This window comes from Polyodon spathula, chromosome 17, assembly GCF_017654505.1.
Source record: "Polyodon spathula isolate WHYD16114869_AA chromosome 17, ASM1765450v1, whole genome shotgun sequence".
Lineage (NCBI taxonomy): Eukaryota > Metazoa > Chordata > Actinopteri > Acipenseriformes > Polyodontidae > Polyodon > Polyodon spathula.
This window is the reverse complement of record NC_054550.1, coordinates 22,842,763-22,859,862: the sequence shown is the minus strand read 5'-3', so window position 1 is coordinate 22,859,862 and position 17,100 is coordinate 22,842,763. Positions and strand designations below refer to the sequence as shown.

At 39.2% G+C, this 17,100-nt stretch overlaps 1 protein-coding gene across 6 annotated transcripts in view; it reads right to left on the bottom strand.

Annotated features, from left to right (window-relative positions):
* Positions 1-17,100, bottom strand: part of LOC121329771 (centrosomal protein of 170 kDa protein B-like) — a 52,794-nt gene that overhangs the window by 16,778 nt on the left and 18,916 nt on the right. For all 6 annotated transcript variants that reach the window (XM_041275547.1, XM_041275548.1, XM_041275549.1 and 3 more), the window contains 5 exons: positions 12,936-12,994; positions 11,416-11,554; positions 6,245-6,361; positions 1,947-2,447; positions 54-877 (listed from right to left, as the gene is read on the bottom strand). In XM_041275547.1, the coding sequence (XP_041131481.1) occupies positions 54-877; positions 1,947-2,447; positions 6,245-6,361; positions 11,416-11,554; positions 12,936-12,994 (1,640 nt within the window). The remainder of the gene's footprint in view (positions 1-53; positions 878-1,946; positions 2,448-6,244; positions 6,362-11,415; positions 11,555-12,935; positions 12,995-17,100) is intronic.

Sequence of the window (17,100 nt, the reverse complement as noted above, 5' to 3'; positions counted from 1 at the left end):
TCTGAGTTTACCTTCAGGCATCCAAAGCCACCCTTCATTACCACAATAATTACCTGGTCGATCATGTTCCGAGCTTCCTCCACCTCTTTGTCCTGTGTTTCCGTCTCGATGGTGTAGGTCCCTGCATCACTCAGGCTGTCGTCCTCCTCATTCCGGCCCAGTTTTCCTGGTTTCATGTCCAGGGACCGAACTGCAAGGGGAAACGCAAGAGGTGCAGCCAGGGGTGCAACCGTCAAAAACGGGGAGACAGGCTGAGCGGGAGGGGGAGTTGGAAGTTGGGGAGGAGCAGACTCCATCACTGGGGGAGCAGACACTGGCTGAGGGATTGGTTTTTCAGAGGCGGGGGTAGCGACAGCCAGAGTGGTGACACTTTGAGCTTTCAATAACTCTGCCGCAAAGTCCTGGGCCAGCTTGGATTTCTTCCCCACGCTGCCAAAGGGCTTCACGGTCACTGGCGTGCGGGAGGAGAACAAGGAGGAGCCTGAGCTGAGACGGTCTTCTGTCTTCTCTCGTTTGAGTGAGCTGGACCTCTGGGGGCCTGCCGCACTCTTCACCGGCCCGCTTGTGTGTTGCGTCGAGGCTGTGGCCACTTTCCGTTTTTCCAGCTTGGCTTTGAGTGCGGAGTAGGAATCACCGTTCACGGAATTGTGGGTGAACGACTGCGACCTCTTCTTGCGGGGATTGTCAAAGAACTCTATAACGAAGGCCTGCTGGTTGAGTGACTCCTGGGTTTCCAGTTTGGTTTGGCTCTGGAGAGATGAGTGAGACTCGGGTGGCGAATTAAGTGGCTCCTCCTCAGGAGTGGTCTGCTTATTGGGTTTCTCCGACAGGATGGGGTCCTCCGAGTCGCTCTGGGTCCCGTCTTCGTGTCTGTTGACTGCAAGAAAAAGGGAGAAATAATAACAAAAAGGGAGCCTTTATATAAAGTTACAGCTGGAAACAGAACTGGGTTCCTTTATCTCGAATTCTCCTTCAGGTGGCTGGGAACTGTGAATCAAGTACTAGTGCAGCTCTATGTTAAATACAAGGAGCAGATAGTATTTGTATTTTCAAATTGATTCTGCACTCTGTAGCTTTAGTTATAAAATAAAAATGTGTTTATGTGTACATATGAGTAAACTGATAAATGCACTCACTGCCTTGCAACATATTATATTAACAGATGAGTACGTATACCTCACTTACACCCATTATTCACTGTATACATGGGTATTCCTGAACAGAAACTCACCCCACTTTACATGCATTCAAAGGGTTTTAATGGCAATCCACCCCATGTGCAATGAATACTACCAAATTCAATGTAGAACCATTATTGGCAGTCACCACTGTAGAACCTATTGTTGTTATGTAAATTAAACTCAATAAGGTAATTGGACCAGAACCACTTGTTAAATATTGGCCAACTGAGGATCAAATTATTTTCCCATTAAAACAGGAGACACCCTTAAAACTAAAAGCAAGCCATACCGTATTTGACTCCAGTTTATAAAAATAGAAGTTCAGTAATCGATTAAATATTGAACCGTGGCAGATTTGTAGGAATAGGGTTAAATAGCTCATGATCAATAAAACTTTTCAAAAAATGAAACAAACACCTAGATACAAATATCTTACATTAAAAGGGGCTCAACCTCAACCAACTGGATTATCTTTAAGACTGCGACATGATTTACGATCTGATGTCTTCCAGGGATGTTACAGTCTGCTGAGTTTCCTTAACTTTTAAACTTGAGCTGTTAAATGGTTAAACTTTAGCACATCTGGACTGCTGGAAAGTGCTCAGTACAATGTATCCTTACTAGTTTGGATATTGTTTAAACTCCAAACTTTTCACCATTCAGCATGTTTTTTTTTTTTAATTTCAATTCACAGACTCCCGCCTAGTTAACTTAAAGTCACCCAAACGAGTAAGAAAGGTTAATAAGAGTGGAAGAACCACCTACCTTGAAGCGTCTTGATGTAAACGGGCAGGTCGCTCTTAGTGCTGTACACATCGTCGCAGGGGGGCTTCCTCCTCATCAAGCTGGGATCGTTGTGGACCAGCCAGTCGGCCACCTTGCTCTCCGCTGACATCACCTCGGTGGGGGCTGCTGCCAGGTCCTTGCCAAACTGCCGCTGGCGCATGGAGAACTTGGTAACGTGGTCCCTGATCTTTATCTTGCCGGGGGTGCAATTGTCAAACTCGATGGTGAACGAGGCGTGGCTCTGGACCACGGGGGGCGTAGTGGCTGGGACAGGGGAGGGGGCATTGTCGGTGTCCTTGGTGGGGATCTCATGCACCTCTGCCTCTGGGGACTTGTGGTGCTGCTGGAACTCCTTGGTGGGGATTTCGAAGTAACTGGGCTCCCGGCGGTAGGCGTAGATAGACTTACCCGGGGAGTCCCGGTAATCTGCAATGGTCCCATTGATTTCTAGGTCATGTCTGGCCGTCTCTTTCGGGCCCTCTGTGGGTAGATAACAAGCACAATTCGTGTGTAAATGCTATTTGTGAAACTGGGTAACGGTTTTGTCACAGCCAATAAGCTTCCACGTACCTGTCCCAGAAATGTTTTGATTATTATCTAAATCAAAATTGTACATTTAAAAGAATACTGATGGGAACCAAGGCAACAGAATCCCTAAGAGTCGTTGTCAGAAAGTAGTTCCTGTTAATTTGAAAATGTAAAATGGTAAAATGAGATGGGTCAAAAAGGGAGTCAAATATTCAGATATGTAGATTTTTTCAAAACAGAAAAATGGAACAGAACAGACTTCATGAAGAAACGTTACTGGAAATGTTAGGTTATATTTGGAGACTGGGGGGAATCACTCAATATTTACAGACAATTGATGGAATTTTATATTTGAACCAGGGATTATCAAGGTCATCTATCAGGACTATAGTGTTTTGTTATTTGAAAGAAGTCACAACAAGTGCCATCTCAGGGCAGATACTTAATTATAAATGATGTTGATTCTATAGACCTCTGCTCAATATCCACCCCCTGAATTAAGTAATGCTGAATTGTGCTAAATGACGTGCCAGTTGTGTGGGTGCTAGTTTGAGACCACCAACAAATTGTACTTGTGGCCTCAGTCAGATTTAAAAGGCAAGAGACATGAAATGTACTTAAATAAGTAACTCTCATTGGATAAACAAGTACAGTAATCCATCGCGTATCTGCCCGTCACATATCCGCCCTAACCGTTTATCCACCACGATCAACCTCTTCAGAAACGTTAGTTTATTATTAGAACAAAGAAGATTAGTTCAGAGATTGTAGGTCCTACCAAAGTTTTCGTACACTGTGTTGTATGTGCTCCATGCACTGCCATTGCTGTTCAGTATGTCCATATGTAAATAAATCCTGTTCGCCTGCGGAACTTATCAACTTCAACCTCCATCTCTCTCTCCTGCCTGTCATTCAGCAGTGAATGCACGCACCCACATGGCCGACGGCTACCTTGTCAAAAGCATGAATACCCTGTATCTTTCTAAACAAGGGATTTAAGGGACCTCCCTAATAAAAGCTGAACCTACTGTGTGAATACAACAATTGTTACAGCTGTGTATAATGGTATTTAAAACATGATTCATTCATCTAACTTTACATATCTTCCCTTACTCTGATCCTATCACAGTCTGATATGTGACGGATTACTGTATTTGGACAAAAATACTGTTTTGTTTGTGATTTATGCATTAAACGCGAGTTGTTGTTGCTAATACCATAAAAGCAAGCCCCAAATACAGTAGCTGGCAGTTACACCTTGCAAACAACCTATAAAAAAATGTTACTGGAAATTCTAAGAAAAGGGTAGCGCATAGAAATACATATAAATTTGTTACCACATTCAATAAAAAGAAACATACTGGTAGTATTAAAATTGGAAAAAATAGGTTATGTTTCCAGGTGTTTAAAATTAGGGATGAACTACCTAGATTCAGTTTTGCTTCTCTGGGCTTCAGTAGAGCTTAGATGCAGTATGTCTCACTGCTACTTGAGGGAGGAGCACAAACACTACCAGATCAGAACCTGATGATTGAGCACACTGATACAAATACTGGGATGGACTGTCTTGTGGGAGGTTAAGCCACTCAAGTTATTAACACTGCAGACTTGACAGGCTTCTCTACCTGTCTTTTTGCAGCCACAGCTGTCGCTTTGTTTTGCCACAGCTGATACACTCTCATGACCCTGGAGCAGCCTAATATAGAACTGGCATTGCTGCTGTAGCTCTTTCAAATGCTGTTAATCTCGCCATTCGTATGAGCTAAGCCTGCTATTCCTATTAAACAGTTCAAATTCTCAGGTTGAGAAACAACCTGAAAGTGCTTAAGAGACCTTCAGTTACATGACTAGTTTGATGCTATCAACATTTTTTTTCACCTTTCAAACAGCAGGAGTTAATTAAGGACTGGCGTAAAGAATTGGTCTAGGGTGTCTAAATGCACTACCTTGATGAGGTGCAGGAGCATGGAAATCTTTTTTTGAAATTTAAATAATCATATATATATATATATATATATATTATATATATATATATATATATATATATATATATATATATATATATATATATATATATATACACACACACACACACACACACACATACATACATACATACATACATACACAGTACTGTGCAAAAGTTTTAGGTAGGTGTGAAAACATGCTGTAAAGTAAGAAGGCTTTCAAAAATAGACATGTTAATAGTTTATATTTATCAATTAACAAAATGCAAAGTGAGTGAACAGAAGAAAAATCTACATCAAATCAATATTTGGTGTGACCACGCTTTGCCTTCAAAACAGCATCAATTCTTCTAGGTACACTTGCACACAGTTTTTGAAGAAACTCGGCAGGTAGGTTAGCCCAAACATCTTGGAGAACTAACCACAGTTCTTCTGTTGATTTAGGCAGCCTCAGCTGCTTCTCTCTCTTCATGTAATCCCAGACAGACTCGATGATGTTGAGATCAGGGCTCTGTGGGGGCCATACCATCACTTCCAGGACTCCTTGTTCTTCTTATGCTGAAGATAGTTCTTAATGACTTTCGCTGTATGTTTGGGGTCGTTGTCATGCTGCAGAATAAATTTGGGACCAATCAGATGCCTCCCTGATGGTATTGCATGATGGATAAGTATCTGCCTGTACTTCTCAGCATTGAGGAGATCATTAATTCTGACCAAATCCCCAACTCCATTTGCAGAAATGCAGCCCCAAACTTGCAAGGAACCTCCACCATGCTTCACTGTTGCCTGCAGACACCCACTCGTGTACCGCTCTCCAGCCCTTAGGCGAACAAACTGCCTTCTGCTACAGCCAAATATTTCAAATTTTAACTCACCAGTCCAGAGCATCTGCTGCCATTTTTCTGCACCCCAGTTCCTGTGTTTTCGTGCATAGTTGAGTCGCTTGGCCTTGTTTCCACATCGGAGGTATGGCTTTTTGGCCGCAAGTCTTCCATGAAGGCCACTTCTGACCAGACTTCTCTGGACAGTAGATGGGTGTATCAGGGTCTGTGTGTCTTTCATCTGCTGCAGTAAGTTTCCTTGGCTGACCACTGCGTCTACAGTCTCAACATTGCCAGTTTCTTTGTGCTTCTTCAAAAGAGCTTGGACAGCACATCTGGAAACCCCTGTCTGCCTTGAAATTTCTGCCTGGGAGACCTTGCTGATGCAGTATAACTACCTTGTGTCTTGGTGCTGTGCTCAGTCTTGCCCTGGTGTATGACTTTTGACAGTAAACTGTCTTCAGCAACCTCACCTTGTTAGCTGAGTTTGGCTGTTCCTCACCCAGTTTTATTCCTCCTACAAAGCTGTTTCAGTTAATGATTGTGTTTCAACCTACATATTGAATTGATGATCAATAGCACCCGTTTGGTATAACTGTTTAATCATACACCTGACTATAGAACTACAAAATCCCTGACTTTGTGCAAGTGTACCTAGAAGAATTGATGCTGTTTTGAAGGCAAAGGGTGGTCACACCAAATATGGATTTGATTTAGATTTTTCTTCTGTTCACTCACTTTGCATTTAGTTAACTGATAAATATAATCTATTAACATGTCTATTTTTGAAAGCAATCTTACCTTACAGCATTTTTTTCACACCTGCCTAAAACTTTTGCACAGTACTATATATAAAAAAACAGAGATTTCTCTTTAACTTTTAAAATTGAGTTTCTTGGATATTTTTCCAAGCAGGTCTCCCAGCTCCATGTTATCACACATTTCATGGTCAGTGCCTCACCGGAGTGTATTTCCTCTGGTCGTGTCCCTTCTGTGGGCGGCACTTTGTTTCCAGCGTCGTCTTCTCCCCACCACGATGGCTGGCCGTAGAGAGGCGTGGGCCGGGATGTGGTAGTCTCTGAACAGAGCGAAAGTGATTGCCATTATGTACTGGATCTATTTACACACACTTTAGCACTGCATGGAAGCATCACAATATTTATTCAAAACAACTCTTCAACCGAACATGCTCAAGTGCTAGTAAAATGAATCTGGAGGGACTCCAAGACTAAATCAATCAATCAGATCATTCATTTAACCAGGCAGATTGTGACTTCTCTCTAACAGTGGTGACCTGGGGAAGAGAATGGAGAAAATACTTTATTAATATCACTGTGGTAATGTATAAAATACATGTATGAACCTCAAACTAAAAAACAAGTAACCTCACTCCATGTAACCTTGAACCTCCTTCGGGTCATGCCATGTGAAAAAATGTAAGGCTCTGAACATTTACACCAAAGTATCAATAAATTAATTCATCAATAATGAATTCTTGGACTGGCCATGGATCATTTATTTCTATATGTACATTTCAGGCATGGTCACGCAAATATTATAAAGGTCCAGGCTTCTTCCTTTGGAATACCGCAAGCTTTCAAACATTTGCACTCATAGAAATATTTTGTTAGCTCAACTACACGTGTTTTACTCTTTAATACCTTGTGGTGGAATCAATGTAGACTCAGTTCTCTCACTCTGTCTTCGTAACTCTACCACTGGGATTAGTCTAGTTGATCTTCGTTGGACTCCCTCCAAAGCCATAAGCAAAGGCTTTATGATTTGAGCTACTGTAACTGTGAACCCTGGTAACTTTATACTGTCTGTGACCTGCATCCCCACACCTGACTACCCTGCTCCAATACACAAAATTATTAACAAATATTGGGAATTCATCAATTAAATTGATTTTTAATTTAAGGCAATTGTTTCATCTTAAGTGTGTGTGTTAAACTAACACTTTGTTGGTGCAGAGCTTTGACATTGAAAAAAGCTTTTAGTTGAAATGTTTGTCATTGAATTTTAATTTCATCTCGTATTTCTAAGTGACCAGTTTCCTATCGCAATATGACCCTGATTATCAGGCTTTACCTTGGTCTGAATGGTTTTGCCATCCCAACACATTCAACTACCAGACTGTAAAGCCCTCTAATGATAAAACTAGAAAAACATGGACAGAAAATACTTGGATATAAAAGCTTAAATAAACAGAGTATACACAATTAAAAAGAATATAAGTGCAGTGCACAAAAATGTAAAAAAACTGTTTTAGATGCAATCTCCTAAAGAAACTACAAAACTATGCTGGATTTAACACCAACAGAGGAGAAGGGTGACTGCCACTTTTCACCGAAATACAATCTCGGGGGCCCCGTTCCTGCACCAAGCACTTCTGACATAGTGTTCCATTAGGTTGGTAGTAGGCTGGCAACTGTTTCATCCTTTACTTTGTAAACAGTTAAGCTGAGAAAGAGCTCGAGTCCCTGTGTGAGGCTGTGTGTTGGTTAATTCTGTACTTGAGCAGATTAACAGAATATGCTCCTTAACAACAACCACACATACAAAACAAAACAGCTAGCATAAAAAAAACAAAAAAACAAAAACATAAAAACCGTATAAAACAGTTGATACAAACCAAGCCCTTGCCCAGCACTGCCTAGCTACGGTAGCAGAATTTGTGCATATACTTGGAAGCATCTGGATCAGTTAATTAAGTTAATGTAAAAGCAGGGATAGCCAAAGTTGGGCCTCCCACTCCAACCCTGATCTAAATTGTTTTAATTGTTAATTGACCAATGAAACCTCCATCCTGTGGAATGGCCCTCCCGGACTGTGAATGGACATCCTCGATGTAAAGGTTGCCAAGTCATTATTTTGGGCTGCTATCTGAAAATTGCCAATCAATAACAGTATTTAACTACAAAAGCTGTTGATCAATAATTAAACTTGCTATGTCACTCTGCAAGGAAAACAGGCACGGCCCTGCTATACTTGCAACAGCTGGTGGTTATAAAAGGTGCCAGGTACCGTTTAGCATTGTAGTAGGTTGATTTGTTTAATTTACTGTTGTTGTATCACATTAATTAAAATCTGAGAACTTAAAATTGCTATCAACATGGAAATCAGTTTAGTATTGCACATATATTGCATGTTTGTTTTACCAGCTAGCAGTAATAATTATTTCTAACTCCTTCCAAATGTTAATAAAACAATAATAGTAAAATAAAAGTAATGGCATGCTAATGAATTATAAAATTCCCTCGAGTCAGACTGGTGATATTATTAACATCACCCAAAGCGGCTATTGATACTGTATTCCATAAGAAGCTGCTTTTACAAACACTCTATGGAGAACATGACCTCACTGTGACTGGCATCCTTCTATAGAAGAGATCAAACAACACTGATTAAGAGTACCAGGCAACATAGCAGGAGGAGGCAAGGCTAAAAGGGTCCAGCAGAGCAGCTTGGATTTCCAACCACACACAGACCTAAGCAGACAGTTTAATAGAAATGATTTAGTACTGCTGGACTTGGAGCTACTCTGGTCACATGCTCGGAGGATTAAGGGTTTGCAGTGGTTAGCATATTCACATAAACAGAAAAATGTGAACTGGTCTGTCTTTATAAAAGTATTCCTTAAACAAGGTAATTTTAAAATCTTTTAATAAAATGCTTCATGACACCAATTAGAAATAGTGCTTCAAGTTGTTTGTACAGTTGCAATATAATATAATGAACTTCAATGTAGATCAAGAAGTCTATGTAAACCCTTTAAAACTAATCTCATCAGTGGATTAGTGCTCAAACCATGATCATTACCTGAATGTTCGCAAGATAACATGTTGATCTGTCTGCGTAGATTTTAAACAGTCAGTGTTTCTTAACCGCACAAAGAAAGGGGTGGCATTTTTAATCCCTACATGCACCAAGCATCTTGGCTAGTCTTGTAGTTTATTTAGCCTACAATAAAGGAGAATTTGGGGGGACTTGATTGAAGTCTTTAAAATCTTAATAGAAACTGACAGTTAACCTGACAGGTTGAGATATAATTAGGACAGAGGGGTGTGGTGAGACTCTGGAATGGGTTTTAAGACTTCACAAAATTTTGAGATCAGCTACTAGGAACCAGACGAGCACTGATGGGTTTAATAGCCTCTCATTCATACATTTTCTTAATGTCCTTATGATATTCAGTGCTTATGCAGTTAACGTCAAGTGAGAGTGAGTGAAGCAGAAATATGGACATCTACAATGTGTGTACAAAGTTTGGAGCTCAGCAACACACAACACAAATGTATTTGTTGACTAGACAAGTGTAGAAGTTCAAGTATAGTATTATGACTTATGAAGTAGTTTTTGAGATGTTCTAATCATGCCTGTGATCCTGCCAATCAACCTATAAATGCACGATGAGGTAACACACCAAAAAATGATACAGCAGAGTAACAAGTAATTACAGGATGAAAATGCTACATATTTTGTGTCTGACAACCAGGCAATGAAAAGTAGATGATTTTTTTTTATTAAATCTATGCTTAGACGTAAAGATTACGACAATACAAGTAGAAATGTTTTTTTGGAGGCCTGCTATGTAAGTAATTACATTTTGACAAGACAGATCTTTCTGAAGTCAGTCTAGCTGAACCAGCTCAAATTGAAAACTGGAATAGAATGCATGTACAGTTACAAAAGCAACTAAATGCTTTCCCCTTATTTTAGAGGCAAGCAGGTCATTTTTTGACCTAATGGCCATGGTTGAAAAAGTTATACTATTGAAATTGAGTCTAAAAAAAGCAAGCTTGATACTCTGAGAATTGATATTCCTAAAGGTGATAAATATTTTTTTAATAAAAATTTGAGATACTCTCAAACCTTATTACTCACCCTATTCTAACTGTGCCTATTTACTGTGATCACATACAGAAACGAGCTCAAGCTCGAAGAGGTGGGGACCTTGATCGGAAATTGTTATAGTGTGAATCTCAGGACGATACAACTTGAGGGGACTTATAAAAAACTTGGATTCTGTAATTTCTTCTGTCCAGTACGGAACACAGTGTCACATTTTTTGTCACCTTTTACGGATTTTTCTCATATGCTAAACTGTGAAGAACTGTGTGCGATACAAAAATGACAGTAGACCAAGCTAGTAGAGGAGGGGATCTTAATCAGAAATTGTTGCAATGTCAGTATATTTTTTTAAATTGTGATAGTCACTTTTGTAGACAAAACTTGTGATAAGCATCCAATTATACTAATTTCCACTAATTGTTGACATAAACTCAGATCTCTTAGAGCTGACATGCCATATTCCTAGCCACTCTTTAGTTGCAAGGCCTGCACAATTACAACAATGTGGGAGCTGTAAAATAGATGCAACAATGATTCCAATAATCAATGACTGCTACGACTTTTCTATTTGCGAGCCTCAGTTCAACTTTCTTTAATAGAATAATCGCCCTGATGCCCTAAATGGAACCTCATATTTACATTACATTTCCAGCACCACCATTTTTTCAGATTTTTGAAGGCTTTAGTGAAGAATCAATTTTTTTGGATTCTTGATTGTTAATAATATAGTTTTTTTTCAATGCCTATATTGTATTACTTGGTATTGTACAATAATAATCTTAGACTGTAAACTACTATTCTAAGATTCCTTGAACAGCAGTAGAACTACTTCAAATGCCCAGGCATCAACATTTTGTCTTTATACTACTGTCTACTATGTATTTCAGGGGTTGTGTTTGCAATTAAAACAACATGGGGAAGGTAAACCAACTGATTAGCTTCCTGTTAGTGCACAGTAAAGGCAAAATTATAATACAGCAAGGAATCAGTGGAATTTAGTGGAAAATGGAACATTAAGGTGCAGCTTTAATCCACGAAATTCCTTTTTATTGTTTATTTTGTAGAAAAGTATTCGGCTAGCAGTACAGCACGTCTGCCACAAAAAATCAGTTCTGTCATCTGACGGGAGCGGATGAAACAGAAATAGCAGCGTTTGTCTGCTGGCATTGTTCTAACTGTTTAGGCTTTTACTGATCCACAAATGGGGGCAGATTGGCACCATCACATTTAATGCAAACGCATTCCCCCACCCCCTGTATCAAGCTGCACGTGGGTTACCTGGCAGTCCTTTGGGGTCTCCCTTCTCCAGTTTAGCCCTGGGGGACTCTGCCCCGCTCTCCGTTTCATCAGTCTGTTCTGCTTTCTTCCCATCTGGCGCCTTGATGTTCATATGAAGCTGGCTTGTGTACTTCTCGTGCTGCAGCAGACGAGGAAACAAAGACGAGAGAGTTCACCTACCCTGAAGATATACTAGAAATCAATTTAAACTGGCTATCAGATACTCTTTGCATCAAATGATACAGGCCCACTTTTTTTGCTGGTCTTTATATTCATTTTTTATTTTTTTATGGTGTTGAGATTACAGATCAATTTATTGCTTCGACAAATCTTTTTTTTTAACAAATTTTTTTTAATCTCACACCGTATTAAACCAAAGACTAAAACTTGTACCCCAGGGTAATATATGCTTCAGAATACAACTAATGTTTTGAATATTTATCCCTGCACAATTTTTAGCATGTCAGATGTGCTCCAAATTACATTCAGTATACAGTCGAAATTGACCACCACAAATAATAAAGGTTTTTTTTTTTCAATCAAAAGAATATAAAGGCAGCTTTTTCAAAATATTTGAAACTCCAGGGATGTTACACATTTTTTGTGTTAATGTTCTGTCCTTACAATAACAGATACATTCATTTAATTAATAGCTTCATCCGACTCTGTACTTTATAAAAACTGTACCTCAAAGTTGCAGGTGAGTTTCAGTCACAATCAGCTGAACAGCAAATGGGACAGACAAAGAAGGGTGATTCTAGCTGCTGGACTGGCAAGGTCTTCAGTATCGAAGACTGCATCCAAATGTGGATGAGCAGACTTCTAACTTCCCTGAAGGAACTGAGGAACGATCAAGTATCTCTTCAGAAAAACGTGAACACCTGACAGACTTGTCATCATGAATCAGTCCCATTTGTCCATGATGGCCCTACACACCAAGGACTCAAAGCGTTCTGGATGGTTCTGCAATTGAATTGCTTGCTGCATGTACAGTCCTGCTGTGAACTATGAGCTATGAACAGCACAGTATCCTATGCCCAGAGCACAGCCCTTGTCCCAGGACAAAGGGGCTGGTAATCTCATCAGCTCCCATAAAAGTTGATACCTTGTAGCTTGAATATAGATTATTGTCTCTAAAGTTGATAAATGATTGTCTAAGTTGATAAGTAAACCTTTATCTTCTAAATGCGTGTAACCACTGTCTAAGGCACTATGTACAGACAGTGAGCACCTGGTCACTTGCTGTTTTGTCACCCTAGTTTCACTCCTGGCACATACTGACAGTCTTAGCCATGACAGGTTACAGCTGATGTGGAGAGCAGGGGGGAGCTGCGAGACAGCACTGCAGGTCATTTCATTTGCTGTCAGGTTTAGAAGCAGGCTTGCCAGCGGTAAGCATGTCAGCGAATTCAGAGCAAGAATCAAAGCAGATCGTTAATCCCCATAAAGCCAGATTATAAGGCAGTGGAGTAAAAAACAAACTCACACATGTATCATTACCTGGGAAGCAGAATACCTACCTTTAACGCCTCTTCAGGTACTCTGTGTTGACTCCTTTCCAGCACATAAACATGTGCATGTAAACATTTGTGTTAAGGGAAACATGAATTAAAATAAAATATTAAAAAAAAAAAAAAAAACTTTTCTTCAAATATAGTAGACTAGTCTGGCAAGCCCACTGTAAATACATTCATTTAATTCTCGAAAAGCTTCATCCGACTCTGTACTTTATAAAAACTGTACCTCAAAGTTGCAGGTGAGTTTCAGTCACAATCAGCTGAACAGCAAATGGGACAGACAAAGAAGGGTGATTCTAGCTGCTGGACTGGCAAGGTCTTCAGTATCGAAGACTGCATCCAAATGTGGATGAGCAGACTTCTAACTTCCCTGAAGGAACTGAGGAACGATCAAGTATCTCTTCAGAAAAACGTGAACACCTGACAGACTTGTCATCATGAATCAGTCCCATTTGTCCATGATGGCCCTACACACCAAGGACTCAAAGCGTTCTGGATGGTTCTGCAATTGAATTGCTTGCTGCATGTACAGTCCTGCTGTGAACTATGAGCTATGAACAGCACAGTATCCTATGCCCAGAGCACAGCCCTTGTCCCAGGACAAAGGGGCTGGTAATCTCATCAGCTCCCATAAAAGTTGATACCTTGTAGCTTGAATATAGATTATTGTCTCTAAAGTTGATAAATGATTGTCTAAGTTGATAAGTAAACCTTTATCTTCTAAATGCGTGTAACCACTGTCTAAGGCACTATGTACAGACAGTGAGCACCTGGTCACTTGCTGTTTTGTCACCCTAGTTTCACTCCTGGCACATACTGACAGTCTTAGCCATGACAGGTTACAGCTGATGTGGAGAGCAGGGGGGAGCTGCGAGACAGCACTGCAGGTCATTTCATTTGCTGTCAGGTTTAGAAGCAGGCTTGCCAGCGGTAAGCATGTCAGCGAATTCAGAGCAAGAATCAAAGCAGATCGTTAATCCCCATAAAGCCAGATTATAAGGCAGTGGAGTAAAAAACAAACTCACACATGTATCATTACCTGGGAAGCAGAATACCTACCTTTAACGCCTCTTCAGGTACTCTGTGTTGACTCCTTTCCAGCACATAAACATGAGTGCATGTAATTAGACATTATAAATAGGAGTGAAAAAAAATTAAATAAAACCAATAGCTTATCCTTGGCAAAGGGGAAAATGTATAGAAATGTTCCTGTAATTTCAACAATAGAAATTGTAAATCTTTTTAAAATACTCACTTCTAAATATTTTGTAGTCATCTTTGTAGATGTACTTTAGTATAAATACATGTCCTAATTTGGATGCCTCATATGAAAATGGCTATTATTTTTTTCTGACTTTATGTGAACGAAAAGACACACATCACTATTTCCCCGTTTTCCCATTGGAAATAGTGATATTTTGAAATATCACTGTCCTGGTCACAAAAGCAAAGTCTGTGGGGAATAATAGCCATTTTCTATACTTCTGAGGCATAAGCAATTAGGAAATAACACTTACTACCCAGGAAAAAAAAAAATTGTTACACGGTGTAATTACTGCAATGGTGGAAATAGACAAATGATCTACAAGAAATGATGCTCTGGTTTGGTTGAAAGTAATCAGGTTTGTGGGCTTTTAAAGCTGATTACACTGCAGTGCCATGTGACAACAGCAAACACCACCTTCACAATCCTGGTGCTGCACATTGGAAAGTGATGTATGAAAATACCGGTTTTGCAAAAGGAAGGTATTCTGGGAAGAAGAAAGCGTCAAAAAAGGAAGTTTCTTAAATAGTAGGTTGTCAAAATAAATGCAGCTTTTAAAAAAACTGTTCACTGTTTACTGATGAAATGCTTCCCATGGGAACTAGAGAAATGAGCTCTTTCAGTGGACTACAAAGATTATTTCAGACAAACACAAGTAAATAAAATAGTAAATAAACTATGAAATAGAGATAGTGGCACGGTGTATTCTTCTGTAGTAATGGAACTCACTCAAGTAATGCTTTATTGGAGTTCACTTATTACCTTATAACCCTCCACAGCAATTCAGTTACCTCTTAAACATAATATGGAGTAAACCCTGTTATTCTATTTGTATGTAGTTAACTGCTACCCACTATTCATTCACTATCTTCATTAAGACTTTTAGAATCTATTTAAAATCATAAAAATAGACTGCAATGTAATTGTTCTGTGTTCTTTTGCCTGTTGCCTGGCTACCAGCTGCAGCACAGTTTGAAGAAACACCAGTCTGACTAGAAATAGTGGAGATATACTATGCAGCAAGAAAGCCTTGTCCTTTATAAAATATAACATGTATAAAACAGTATTAAAAATGATCTCTGGAGCTCTATGTTTTCTGACATTCCCATATGAGACGTGACTAGTGGACGAGACTGAAGGTGTGCTCTTTCACTGTAGTGTTGAGGATATCAGAAAACTCAGAGCACTCAGCCCCCATAACGTGGAGTCTAGGAAGAACCTGCCACATTATAGGATAATCTGGCACCATCAGGGCCAAAAATATTCTCCCAAGAAAACTACTGTGCTTAGCAATAACAGCCTTAGAATATACTTGTTCCGTTATATTTTAGCACAGATACCAAAGAACAAGTTCATTTTGGGGGTCAAACGTTAGTAGTTTTTTTTTTTTTTTTCTTATCAACATTTTTGTGCCAGTAACCAAGTGTTTCTTTAGGATTATTTTATGTATGGCCAACAGCACTGGTGCATTTTATCACAGATATAAACGGAATGACCAAGACTAAATGAGATGACAGTGAGAAAAAAAAAAAAAAAAAAAAAAAACACAAATAGGAGGATATATTCCCAGCTGAGCTCAGATAGGAGGAACCCCACGTACTCACAGAGGGTCAGAACAAGGGCCCATGCTACTGCTTAAGCTTCATGCATAAATCTTGTAACACCTCAGTATAGCAATTTAACATATTCAGAGGAGTGCCTTTTCAATACCAGAGTGGCTATTACAATTATGTAAAGCACAGACAGACAGCTCGTTGCTACTGTATGTGCTTCGAAACAGCAGACCTTGTTCTGTTCCAGATTTCTTGTCTAAGCATGTCTGCAATGTATTAGAAACAGAAAGTTACATTCACAGTTCAGCAGGTTGGCAAGATACTTAACTGAATATAAACAGCAACACTGCACAGTAACCACAATACCCACAGACAGGCCTATTCTATTCACAGTAGTAAGCAGATTGTGATGTGAAAAGTGTACATAATACTTTGTTCATCAAAACTCTATGAACTGTGATTAAAAAAAAAAAAAAAAAAAAGATTTAAAAACGCAGGATTCAAGTTTAAACAGTAACAAATAACAAAACAACTTTGATTAGGATCAATGATGATTTTTCAGTCAAGTGTATTCAAGTAGTTTCACATTTAGTTTTTTTAATACAATATGAAAAATTGTCAGCTATTCGTTAGGGCAAACACTAATTATATTGTCAGCAACAGCATATGGTTTGATTTTAAGCAGTGATGGATTAATTCTACCATGATAAATATTTAGCAATCTTTGGAATAACAGATGGTCTCCTCCTGGTAAATATAGATATATATTTTTTATGATTTTTAGGAAAGCACAGAGCTGCTTTGTGATACATGAAATAACACAGTGTGGGTAACAACTAGTTGATTACTTGCAAATAGGAAAAGATTATAAAAAGGTAGGGAAATGTTGTTACACATGAGCCACATTTACAAAATGTTAATCTGGGTCAAAAGATTTTTTTTTTTAAGCAATCCAACAGAATGCATACACATCCCTTTTTTATGAATAGGGACCAATCATTTCTAATTTAAGTGGATATAAAAGAGCTGAAATCAACTACAAATTAACTAAGGTAATAGGCCCGCTCATTTAAAACAACTCCAGACAGCCATTTCAGTTTGTCAGAATGGTGGTTTTCAGTTTGTTGTGTTACAACCTGAAATCTTGATGCATTTAAATGGGATTTTGTTTTCTTTAATTTTGTGGCAATGTTGCCTGCCCCTGTTAGTATTTGAGTGTTATATGTTGCGTGTTGTGTGTTAATGTTGGTGTATAGTCATTGGTACACGGGATATAAATGGGTGTGTGGAACACGAGTTTGTTTAAAATGTATATTTGTGTTTAGGCACGATGATTGCACGGCACTTCACA